The 12,026-nt window shown below is 38.3% G+C and overlaps 1 protein-coding gene across 3 annotated transcripts; it reads right to left on the bottom strand.

Moving 5' to 3' along the window:
* Positions 1–2,158: 2,158 nt before the first annotated feature.
* On the bottom strand, positions 2,159–11,523 carry ddx23 (DEAD (Asp-Glu-Ala-Asp) box polypeptide 23). Of its 3 annotated transcripts, none has more exons than XM_042492547.2 (17): positions 11,392–11,523; positions 9,726–9,889; positions 9,420–9,539; positions 8,877–8,970; positions 8,719–8,784; positions 8,489–8,627; positions 8,272–8,405; positions 7,704–7,816; positions 7,435–7,578; positions 5,977–6,202; positions 5,590–5,735; positions 5,299–5,476; positions 3,987–4,229; positions 3,728–3,879; positions 3,525–3,633; positions 3,087–3,261; positions 2,159–2,910 (listed from the first exon to the last, which is right to left on the bottom strand). In XM_042492547.2, exons 2-17 carry the CDS (start codon positions 9,881–9,883, stop codon positions 2,687–2,689), a joined length of 2,421 nt encoding a protein of 806 aa, XP_042348481.2. In that variant the 5' UTR covers positions 9,884–9,889; positions 11,392–11,523; the 3' UTR covers positions 2,159–2,686. The 3 variants fall into 3 exon arrangements, with proteins under 3 accessions (XP_042348481.2, XP_042348480.2, XP_087938103.1); XM_042492546.2 differs by having other exon boundaries at positions 9,726–9,901; XM_088081977.1 differs by having other exon boundaries at positions 9,726–9,883; positions 11,392–11,514.
* Between the last annotated feature and the right edge of the window lie 503 nt (positions 11,524–12,026).

Raw genomic sequence — 12,026 nt, forward strand, 5'->3', positions numbered from 1 at the left:
GACTACCACAGCGTGCTAGCGTGACCCAACACGCCTCTTCCCTCTATTTATCAAAAGAGACAGCAAATGTGTAAAAAGTGAGACATTTCCTGCCTGATGCTGTATAGAATGCTTTCTATTTGAAAATAGATTTACAATGCTAAGTGAAATATGACTTAAAACAAAATAAACATGACATTTTATGTACTTTTAATAGTTTGGGTCCTTTTTTGTTTGCTGCCTGTACAATATAAGTTTTTATTTATTTATTAACTTTTTATCGTTTAATTATCAGATCGGTTCATGTACTGATGAATTTTCTTCTTCAAATGAAAAATTAAAAGAACAGGTGTCATCCAGCGGTACATCAGAATAACAAATTATATAACGACAAATAAAGATAGATAATGACCGAAGTTACAGTACAGGTTTAAATCTTTTAAAAGTTACATTTTGACTGCCTGCTATTTTATATATTCAATAAGTGTTTCCTCTATCATAATTTTAACCTCACTGTACAGCAGTAAAGGCCTAAGAAAAAAAAAACCCAAGTACATATATTACCATGTGTTACTACTTGTATTGTATTTTGTAATTTTATTTATTTATGGTTTTTTTTTTTTTTACATATTTAAATCTATTCTTCAGCAGTGCCACTTTTATACAGACATTTACATTACCTACGGTGAATTTATAGGCTCTAATAACTTTGGTTCAAATCTTTAATGTTTCTATAGTTTTTTCAAAATAACCAAAAGCAAAACTCAAAGTTATGGCTCAGAAAAAAACATTATTCCTTAAGAGTTTCCACTCAAAAACTTGTCTAATCTACTTTTCCAGGACCGTGTGGGCGTGTTTTGATCAGATTTTATTGACTTAATGTCACATTTTGATTCACAATTGTTGCTGAACTAATCAGTGAGTAGAAATACGCGACATCACAATTTTACAAATGAGCCCTGTCAAAACCCGTGACTAACGCCGCCTTCAAAAGGAACCTGTGGTCGCGACAATTTTGTACACAGTATGTTTCTAGGCAACAGCAACATGGACGCTACTGTCGGTGCCCAGAAACCACAGAGGGCACAATTCAGCAAGCTAGCAAACACATAACGCACATAAAATGTAAAGGACTAATGACAGAGGAAAAAATGAGACTGTTGGGAAAAGTCTAAAAAGCAAAATTACATTATAATAACTCAACGTCCATCATAATGGAATTTCATGGCCTCTGTCGTTTCTGAAAGCAGCAGACACTTCATAACTTGTTAACTTGAAACTTTCAGAAAATTTCCACTTACACGGTCGTGAATACGAGAAAAGCAGGGCCTTCAGACGGACTCTTCTCATAACTCGATAAACACGACACCATTTGAAGGCAGCAGACACATCTGAAACATTTTTGCAGAACATTAATGTACGACCTCATCGTCTAAAGTCAGACAGTGAGAAAAATACGTTTTCACGGCCTTTAAACACAGAGATGATTGGCTGCTGCTGTGTATGAAGTGTCGAGATAATCTGAACATGTGCTGCAGCATGGAGTAATGTGGATTTTGGACAGAAATCCTTTATTAGTTATATGGCTCATTCATATTTAATTGTAATTATTCACTTGGCAGGCAACAAAATAAAAAAACATACAGTACATAAATAATGTAAAGTATGTTTAAGTTCTGTTAAATAGTATGTTTTTCTGTATTTTGTTTTTGTTTGGGTGTTTTGGTTCTAAACGTTTTGGTTTGTTAATTTTGAAATATTTCTGAAGGAGCATAATTATCTGCCATCACCAACTATAGTCCTAGTTATCTAATCAATGCAAATTCATAAATTTAAAAAAACAAAAAACAAAAAACGCATTATGATCTCCTGATTTAATTTGATCAAGATCACTGACATTGATCTGTGGATGCAAGATCAAAAACGGTAATTTTTTACCGTTTCATGAATTATTTCATGAACAAGCCATGTCACCAATAAAGGGTTTTTAATCAAAACACCACATTAATCCTGCTGCTCGATGTTCAAGTGCCTGATTTTACCTCTTCTGTAAAAGTTTCAAGATTTCTGCATCCAAATATTTCCCCTCTGAGCACATCAACATAATTTTTTTTTTTAAACTGCTACAGAGATTTTTCCCTACATTTTTTTTTTTGGGACAATTATGAGCCGGGCGTCATTCACTTCATTACAAATGTTTATATTTAAAACAGTGAACTGCAGTTTAGTCAGAGGATGCGTCTGAAGCAAAATAAATGGCCAGAATTGGTCTCTTCAACAGTCAGGAAATCTAAATTATGCTGAACAGAAAATGAATGAAACACAGCACTTACTGCTCATCTACACTCACATCCCGGCTGCTTTTCATCACATTTGATATCCAGAGAGTCGCATTTATACAGAGCACATCAGCTGCATCGTCACTTTTAGAGAGGCAAACAAAACTTTTACCTCATTTACAAAAACAATCAAATTCACGCACAACGATGACCATCTGCCCACATCAGAGCCTCAAAATCTCAAAACCAGTGTGGTAAATTCCTGCTGAAAAGACAAAAACAGACAGTGAGGGGAGGAAAAGGTGGCAAAAGAACAAACGAAATGGGCGTTGATTACCTGTAGACAAAAACCGATGCGTGATTTCTGATGTGTGTGTGTGTGTGTTTATTGTATAAGGTCCAGTTTGTCTGTAAACTGCCGGGATGAATCAGGCAAAGATGGTCTCCTCGCGTCTCTTCTTGGTCAGGATGGTTCCAGGTTTGTGTGCAGCGTCCGGGTGGTTGGCGAGCTCTGGAGGGCAGGTGGAGACCGGGCTCTCCAGGATGGCCTGCTTCAGGTCGTAAAACACCGCCGAGTCCTCTTTGGTGAGGAAAGTCATGGCGACACCGCTCTTACCGGCACGACCCGTACGGCCGATACGATGGATGTAGTCTGCAGGAGCACACAAAGATGGTTAATAAACACTTTTATTTACATGTATGTGTTGTTTGTTAGAAATTCTGAACAAATCTGTTCTTAGAAAATAAATATCAACTTACCGGTTTTGAAAGTAAATGAAAAATTCAGGCAATAAAGAGAAAACAAATACTGAGAACTAGGTTTCTTACCTTCAATGTTCTTCGCCATGTCGTAGTTAAGAACCATAGAGACGTCCTGGATGTCGATACCTCGACCAGCGACGTCAGTGGCCACCAGGATGTCTTTGGCTCCTGCCTTGAGGTTGGAGAGCGCAAACTCTCTCTGCTCTTGACCTTTGCCACCGTGCAGCGTGCAAGCATTGTACTGCACGAAGAAGAAGACAACTGAGGCTGAGTTTTGCTTTATAGTTTCAGTATTTTAGGAGAAAATCCAGCTCACAGACAGGCATTTAACCCTTTGAAACCAGAGCAAATTAGTTTGATTTCTTTCAAAAACATGGATGGAAAAGCAATGACCAACTTAACAAAACATGGCCCAAACATTTACAGGATATTATTTTAAAAAAAAAAAACAAGAAAATGACCTGAAAATAAGCACAAAAGACCCAAAGGTCGACAGTGACTTACCCCCATCTTCTCCAGAGACTTTGCCAGCACGTCGCAACCCTTCTTCTGGTTGACAAAGATGATGATGGGAGGCTCGAATCCATGCGACAGCACCTCCAGAAGCTTCTTCCTGCACCACAAACAATCCAAAATCACTCAGTAACTCACTTTAGCAAAGACAGAAGGGATGTTGGATGTTTATAGCATCTTTGTGTCCGTCTCACCTCTTCTCTCCCTCTGACATCAGCAACACCTTCTGTTCGACTCTCTCGTGCGGTTTGCCGGCAGACCCGATGTAGACCACAGCAGGACGTCTCAGGTAGCTCCTGGCCAGTCTCTCCACAGCTGGAGGCATGGTGGCTGTGAACATGACCGTCTGAAACGTGCAGAAAATCAAAGCTTTTAAAAAACAAAATAAACAGTGAGAGCGCCCGGTGCCTCACAGCACTCCGGTTTATAAATGATGTTTGCAGAAACACATACTTGTCTGTATTTATGTTTTCCAGACTCGAAGTTCATCATCATTTTCTCGGGGTCTTCTGCTTCGTCTGTGTCTGGCTTCTGATTGGTCACTGGGATGTACTCCAGAATCTTCTGGACGTCGGGCTCGAAGCCCATGTCAATCATACGATCGGCCTCATCGAGGACGACGTAGGTGCAGCGGCCGAGGACCAGGTATCGGTTCTCCAGCACGTCAATCAGACGTCCGGGGGTGGCGATGACGATCTGAGATAGAAAAAGGAAAACGCTGGTAAATATGTGTGGGTTTCTTTTGTTCTAAGCATCACTACATCATAATGGAAGAGCAGAGCGGGCTTCCTGCCACGACGCTGCATTATTTACTGTATCTGCCAAAAAGGCTGCAGGCTCACATTATCACACCTGCAGGAGGAGTCTACACACCGTCTGACAGCTGTAGTAACCAGCAGATATACCGGATCTACAGCTAAACTTCAGCAGCTCGAGCGCCATTTACATCACCGAGAACACACGGCCGATACTATCACGAACAAGTCAAGGAAGTTTGATAAAACTGAGAACTGATAAATGTCATTTGGGCTGAAATCAAATCATTTTGTGAACATTACTGTCCCTAAAGGCAAATATTTGTCAACTAGGAAAGCTTTGATGACTTTTGCCCTGTAGACCAACACAGGTGTTTGTTTTGTCAGCTGACAGCTGCGTAGACTGACAGATAACACAACATTCAAACAGTTTCCCAGCCTTCGTCGTCACATGTTGAGAACTGAAATCCTGCAGACCCATCGAGCAGTTGTGAGCTACACCTCGAGCCCTGCATTTAAGCCTGAATTTGTTTCATTTTGGCAAACTTGCACCATTAAAAAAGTGCCAAATTAGCCATTAGCAGTTCGTGTTGTAATATAATCGTGAGTGTACGAGAGATTATCACTGAATTACTGTGATAATGAAGAAAACTTTTAATTATGATGATTATCAGGCAAGTTCTTAACTGCAGTGATGAGGAGCATCTTTATTCTGTGATTTCTACGGCAGATTTATGGATGTTTATTCATCCATCTATATCCTTGTTGTGCTGGAACTAATAACTGTATGTGTAGTGATATTTGGAGGATTTTTGTCAGAGGATGTAAAGAAGAAGAATTACTCATTTAGTTAACATTTTGTTACAAACAAAATGATTTAAGACAAATTATTCCTAGAGAGTAAGAAAACGAACTTAAGTGACATTTTCTTCTTGCGGGCTGCTAACTTTAGATTTTATTGTTCCTCAAAAAAAAAAAAAAAAACAAGTGTAAATGTCTGCATGTTTCACCTCACAGCCCATCCTGAGACGGAAGCCCTGGTCCTCTCTGGAGATTCCTCCAATCACAGCCACCGTGCGGATGCCGAGCGGTTTACCAAACTTTATGGTTTCTTCTTCAATCTGCTGCGCCAACTCACGAGTCGGGGCCAAAATCACAGCGTAGGGACCCTGATCTGAGTCTTCAATCCTGCAGGAGCAGCCGAACAGAGAGCAGAGGAGCGAAACAGTCGGTCAGACAAGTAAAACAAAAGCAGTTATTACTGAGTTTACTTCAGACTATCTGAGCCTGGACTGTGTTACCTGTCAATCTTTGGCAGGGTGGTGATCCAGACGAGCAGCGGAATCAGGAAAGCAGCCGTTTTACCGCTACCTGTCTCGGCCACGCCGATGATGTCACGGTTCTGCAGACCAATGGGAATGGCCTGCCTCTGAATCGGTGTCGGATCCTGAATTATAAGAGAAAAAAAATCACTATTAGTGATTAAATTTAAAAACAAAAGATGGTGAAAAAAAGGGAGAACATACAAATCTGTAGGCCAATCAGAATAAAATAAAAAAAGTCAAATACATAAAATGTATTTCAATCCTGAGCATTTTATTTTGTGCACAACTGACTTTAATTGTCAAAACTACAAAAACTAATTTTCCTCTGATGAAAACTTCCACATGGAGACTCAGAGCACCGACCTTGTAGCCGCACTTGTCGATGACCTCCAGGATGTGTGCGGGCAGTGAATACTCCTTCCAGTTCCTGATGGGATTCGGGATTTTTCCTCCCTTGGTGGTGATGCTGTAGTCCTCTCTGAAGATTCGCCAGTCTCTGTCCGTCATCTCGTCCAGCTTTTTCTGAGACCAGTGTCTGTCGTCCCAGCGCTGCTTCGCCTCTTTCTTACGCATCTTCTTCAGTCTCGTCCTGAGAGGAGGAGAGAATAAAGAAACCATCAGGAAGACGTTGAGTCAGAATGAACTGTGACGACTATAAAAAAAAACCTTTTATTAGATCATGTGAGAATAAACGCTGTAAAAAGGTTATTTCAAAACTATACCCGGGCCTTCAACAACTTCATAACTAAATTAAAACTTAAAGTCACAATAAGATGGGAAAGAGAGGATAATCTGACAATCACACAAGAAGAATGGGAGGAGAAATTTACACAACAACGGAAAACAACGAGCTCGCCATCCTGGAGAGAATTTAGCTGGAAGCATGTTGTATTATTTCTGTAAACCTGCCCAGAAAAAAAGCTTATTCAAATCAAGCAGACTGTTGGCGATCCTGCAGAGACAAAGAGGCAAATCACTTAAAATCTGCGACATCCTGGAAACGCTTTTTTTCAACCAAAATTACTTTCAACTTTGAACTGATGTATCTGCTCAGGCTGGAGAATCTCCAACGGAGAAAAAAGGATAAATACCTGCTAGAAAACAATCCCTACACAAGAAATGGATGAAAAAAGAAATAGTGTTGACAAATGGACTGATGTAATATACAGCTTTTATGTGATGGAGAGCATGATTTTTAATTTCAGAAACCAGGATACCTTTGTTGAAAACCAGACAAAATGGATAGTGTTTGTTTTATGTATCAGACCTGACTGTGTGAACAAGTATTAGGAACACGTTGTAACTAGTAGCCATCCGTCACCTACATGTGTGGGCTCTGATCCAAAACTCTTCTTTACAGCATGTATTTTTTTGTGCTTTTTGACTTATTTTCTACCCCTATTTTATCTTATTGTTTTTATTTAATTACCTCCCTTTTTTTTCCTTTTTCCTCACCTATTTTTTTGTTTCACATTTTTTTTATATCTTATTTCTTTATTAATTTATCTACTTATTTATTTTTCATTTTTACATGATTGAAAGGGCTTCATGTTCATTTGGTTGTGTATTTTGTTTTTGTATGTTCACATAAACCAATAAAAAGAGAATTACAAAAAACAAAAAAACACAGAATGAACTGTGTATACTTTGCGTGTCTGTCAAACATTTTTCTCTGCATTTCCACGTGTTAAGACTGATTTTCTACCTTCCAGTCAGTTTTATTCAATATACATTTAATATTTTGGATTTAATTTAAAATCTTAAAGTTGCTCCTTAAAGCCAAAACAGAGCTGATCATCTCTGTTTTTTTTTTAAACTTACTCTTCCTGCTCCTTCTCTTCCAGCGTGCGCCGTTTTTCCATCAGGTCGCCATAGAAACGTGACTGCTCTCTTTTCTGCTGCTTCAAGTCGATGCCGGCGATGAAGCCTCGCCCGTACAGCTGCACGTGGTGCTTCTCTTTGTAACTGGGACACAGATTGGGAACATTGTGTTGTTCAGACTGTTGCACATTCAGAACTAAACAAAAGATCTGCTGCAATTCAGCACACAACACGTGTTCCAGTGATACGACGTGTTGGCGTTTACTCACATCGGGTTGTAGTCGACTGAAGTGTCTTCAGAAGCGTCCCACTCAAACACAAACTTCCTGTCGTTCAGGTGACGAGTTCTCCGGCGTTTTTTGACCCCACCAAGATAACGCTCCTGGAAAGATCAGATGTACAAGTTTGTAAATAACATCATTCAAATGTCCGTGTGATCGTGTTTTAGAAAACTGCCTGAATACCAGAAGCTTTTGATATTACGAGACGTTAAATTTTATATTGTTGGCTGGTTCCCAAATAGGCCTGTATGTTTGTGTTTACATGTTTTAAGCTTCTGTTTATCCTTCATTATTTCAAAAAACTCAAATTTTTCACTGAGCTGATTTAAAAAAAGGGACAAGCAGCTTTTGGCAAACTCAGAGAACCGCTTTATAAAACAAAGTCAGTGATTAAAATTGGATTAAAATTACTGAAAAGCACTGGTAATCTTAAAATAACATCACCTCCCCAGAGACATAAATCCAACCTGAATCTGAATTTAAGACTCAATTCAACATAAATCAATACGACATTTTAAACTGCGGGCCAAAGCCACTGTTTCATCTTAGGACTAACCTTGATGGCGTGGAGTTCTTTGCTTTTATCTTTTTCCTCTCTGAGCTTCTGTCGTCCATCATCGTCTTCGTTACCGTTGTTCTCTCGCTCCATTCGTTCTCTTCGCTCTCGTCTCTCCCTTTCCTGAGGGTCCTCTGTAAACACACATTCTCAGTTACAACCATTATTCTTCTAAAAACAACATGCAGGACTGAATGAACCAGAGGCTGAAACACACCCAGCATTTTTCTCCCCATGTCCTGAAAGCTCCTTCTCTTCTTCCTCTCTTCTTCAATCAACCTTCTCCTTTCCTCCGTCTGCTGCTCCCTCCGTTTCAGAGCCTCAGCTTCTCGCTCTGCCTTGGAGAAGAACTTTGGCTGCAAAGGACAAAATAAAAGAAGAAGTGAGGGAAACGTAATCGTGGATTCAAAAAGAAAAAGACAAATGTGAACCTCAGAGACTTCTCACCTTTGCCTCTGCCTCCTCTTCTGCCTTCTTCTTGGCGAGAAGCTCCTCCAAAGATAAAGGCTGGACCTAAGAACAACCCGACACAGGTCAAACACCCAAAATACAAACCTAAGAAACAAAGAGACTCTATGAACGATTCAGCCAAACTGGATTCTTACCTTCTCTTTCTTCTTTTTTTCATCCTCCTCCTCTTCTGTTTTTATATCCCTCTCTCGCTTTAATTTGGCATCCTTTGACTTGGGTGAGAGACTTCTACAAAGGAATGAATTTAAAAAGTGAAAACAAACTCTTATTAAATTATTCTATACTTAAATTATTCTATTATTGCTATGCTCAGGATTAAAATACATTAATACTCTAAATTATTACCATTACACATCCAGAAAGAGTCAGAAAAAGAAAATATTATATTAATGGAAACTTTCTTAAATACAAATAAATAATAAATACAGAATACAAATACATAATACATAATAAATACACAAATTTGCCGTTTGACTAACGTAATGCAACTGTGGTTGTTTGGTTTGTTTGGCTTTCGTGCATTATTAAGTGCCAAGTCTGATATATCAAAACTTATCGCGGCATAAATGTAAATTATTTGTTTGTGAATCTTCAGAGTTGTGAGCAAAACATCTTTTTGGATTTGATTGAGTTAAGTAAATCAAAATGTTCATGAGTGTATTTTAGCATTCAAGTACCTGGACCTCTTGCTCCGGTCTTTATCACGACGATGGCCGTCTCTGTCCTTACGGCTCCTGTCTCTGTCCTTATCTCTGTCCCGCTCCTTGTCTCTATCCTTGTCTTTCATGCGTCGGTCTCTGTAATTATAACAGAAATCAAAAACGATGATTGCTTCTTTTTAATTTCAACATCAGACACACTAAAGTTTAGTTATGCAAAATATACAAACAACAAAAATAGGACAACAGCTATGTATTTAATATTACAGAAATTTAAAAACTTTAATACAGCATCAGAGATGGTTTGCTTCGCATTTTAATTACCTTTCTGCAGACTTGGAGCGATTTCGTTCACGAGAACGCCGGCTTTTGCGAGAGGGCGAGCTCTTACGATCTCTGTCTCGTGAACGGCTGCGTTTCCTTTCTCTGTCTTTGGTCCCTGAGGATTCACCATCCTTCTTGTCTGTGGAGTCGGCCGCCATCTACAACTTCAGAGCATGCTGTTATTGTTAAAACCAGTGTTGTGACATTCACTTGAGTAGGTCTTTTATATGAAATTGTGCGCTAATTATTTTGAGGACATTATTTACTGAACATGACACTGTCAGGAGGACAACAAAGTTAAATTTGCTTAAACAGCTTTCCCTCACAGGATTAGCTTCAAGTAAACCTTCTTTTACAGATGAAGCTTTGGACATAATTCAGGCAGCGTATGATGCATGATGGTTGTTTGTGCCTGCTCAGTAAAAAGGGTAGAACTCTTTTGTTGTAGTCCACCAATAATATTTAATATGTTGCTCAGTGTCAGCATAACAAAATGCGACATTAAGTTTTATTTATGGTCCAACTTTATTGAACTCTAAAATGATAAATAACAAATATGTAGGTATTCATAGCTAAATAAATACAAGGTATCTAAAACACTGGAACAGATAAAAACATGAATTACCAACAGCAGATGAAGCTAAATGTAGTCAAGGTTATGTGTACAGTCAGACTGCTGCATTGCTTCTTACGTTTAAGTTAATTTGAACATGGATTTAAATAGGACAGAGAATAAAAAACATTTTTCATAATTCTTACTTTTTGATCCCTTTTGGAATAAAGTGTAAGACTAATTTTCTAATAACCAAAACTGACTATGGACATTTCTATTTTGCCCAAATGGTTATCGTTATATAAAACATGGCATTTTTTTTATGTCCAGTTAAATAGTTAGATTTTCTACATCGGATGTTGAATAAAACAACCCTTTTTTTTTTTAGAGTGGAGCAGATGGAAGACAATAAACATATAATATTACTATTATTATATTTTTTTATGACTAAGTGTATCTATTTGGTATACAAACAGACATGGGAGATTTCACTGTTTGGATTCCCATCATGATGAGTTTAGAAGAATTTGCAAAATTATTTAAAAACAACAACAAAAAATAACATAATACCAACTATTTTGAGACTTTACAGTACACTGTCAGATAGAAAACGATTCCTAAAATTCTATTTCTCATGTATTAACATTTGTAAGACATGTGAAAGATACATTTGAGTCAATTTAATACCAATTAAGGTCTTATTTTTAAATTAGTAAATTCAATACCTTTTAAGACTTCACAAGGAGCAGCGGGAACTCTGGTGCGCTTAAGTTTAGCATTAATGAGAAGTTTCTCCCATTATTATCAGAAGGTTATGCGTGTTATCAGTGTTACGGCAAAAAATCAAAGTTTGTTTGGATCCGTAACAAAGTTCACCAGCAACGTTAAGAAACAAACGTGTTCAGAGGGACATAAACAGCGAGACTCTGCACAATGAATGCAGAAAAATGTCAACGAGCTAGCTCCTTACGTTAGCTAAAAACTTAGCAAAACGGCTAATTATCGTCAATAAACCGCTCAAATATGCGACAATGAGACTCACCTGGAGCTAAATGTTTACATTTTATAAAACACAGCAATGAAAAGGTTTGTTTTGTAAGATTTGAAGCTTACCTCAATAACTTGTCAACAAAACACTTGCGATTTATGTACGCTTCAAGAAGACGCCATATCGCTCCCCACGAGCGAAAGACAGCAAGGGATTGTGGGAGTCGTAGTACTGAGCGTTCTAAACAGAGTACAGACAGCAGCTGTTTACACTACATTTCCCAGCACAGTGGCTACATTTTCGCAGGCCCCCTGTTGTTTGGTACGTGAACACCTAAAGTGCCTGAGCAAAAATAAGTTTTTTATTCTGACTGTTTGTGTGCCACGAGATGGCAGCTGTGTTTCAAGTTAGTATGATACAGATTTTGATACTGCATTATAGGCATAGATTTTTTTTTTATATAACAAATTAAACATAATAAATAACTCATTTATACTAAAGGGGCACACAGTTTAGTCTTTGTATAGTAAACAGCTTACTCTTAAATCAGGGCTGACAACGTTTCAGAAAAGTTTGGTGTGAGATTTGGAAGGAGGTGAACTTTTTTTGTGGTGGCCCTGCCTGCAGGAGTGTGCCGTGCAGTATTTTTTTCCTTGCATAAAGCATGGCATAGCCTGGCTCATTTTGTGTAGAAGCAGTTTTGATTTAAAAAAAAATCTTTATTCTTTCAACTGTTACAACAAATAAAAACTCACCCACA

The sequence above is a fragment of the Plectropomus leopardus genome, chromosome 9 (assembly GCF_026936395.1).
Source record: "Plectropomus leopardus strain MGB_pleo_1.0 chromosome 9, ASM2693639v1, whole genome shotgun sequence".
In the NCBI taxonomy this organism is placed as follows: domain Eukaryota; kingdom Metazoa; phylum Chordata; class Actinopteri; order Perciformes; family Serranidae; genus Plectropomus; species Plectropomus leopardus.

Coding starts and splice junctions, on each gene's coding strand:
- ddx23 (XM_042492547.2), bottom strand. CDS start 9,883: ATGGCGGCCGACTCCACAGACAAGAAGGATGGTGAATCCTCAGGGACC. Junction 8,406..8,488: donor CATGGGGAGAAAAATGCTGG/GTGTGTTTCAGC, acceptor GTGTGTTTACAG/AGGACCCTCAGGAAAGGGAG. Junction 3,880..3,986: donor GAAAACATAAATACAGACAA/GTATGTGTTTCT, acceptor TGCACGTTTCAG/ACGGTCATGTTCACAGCCAC.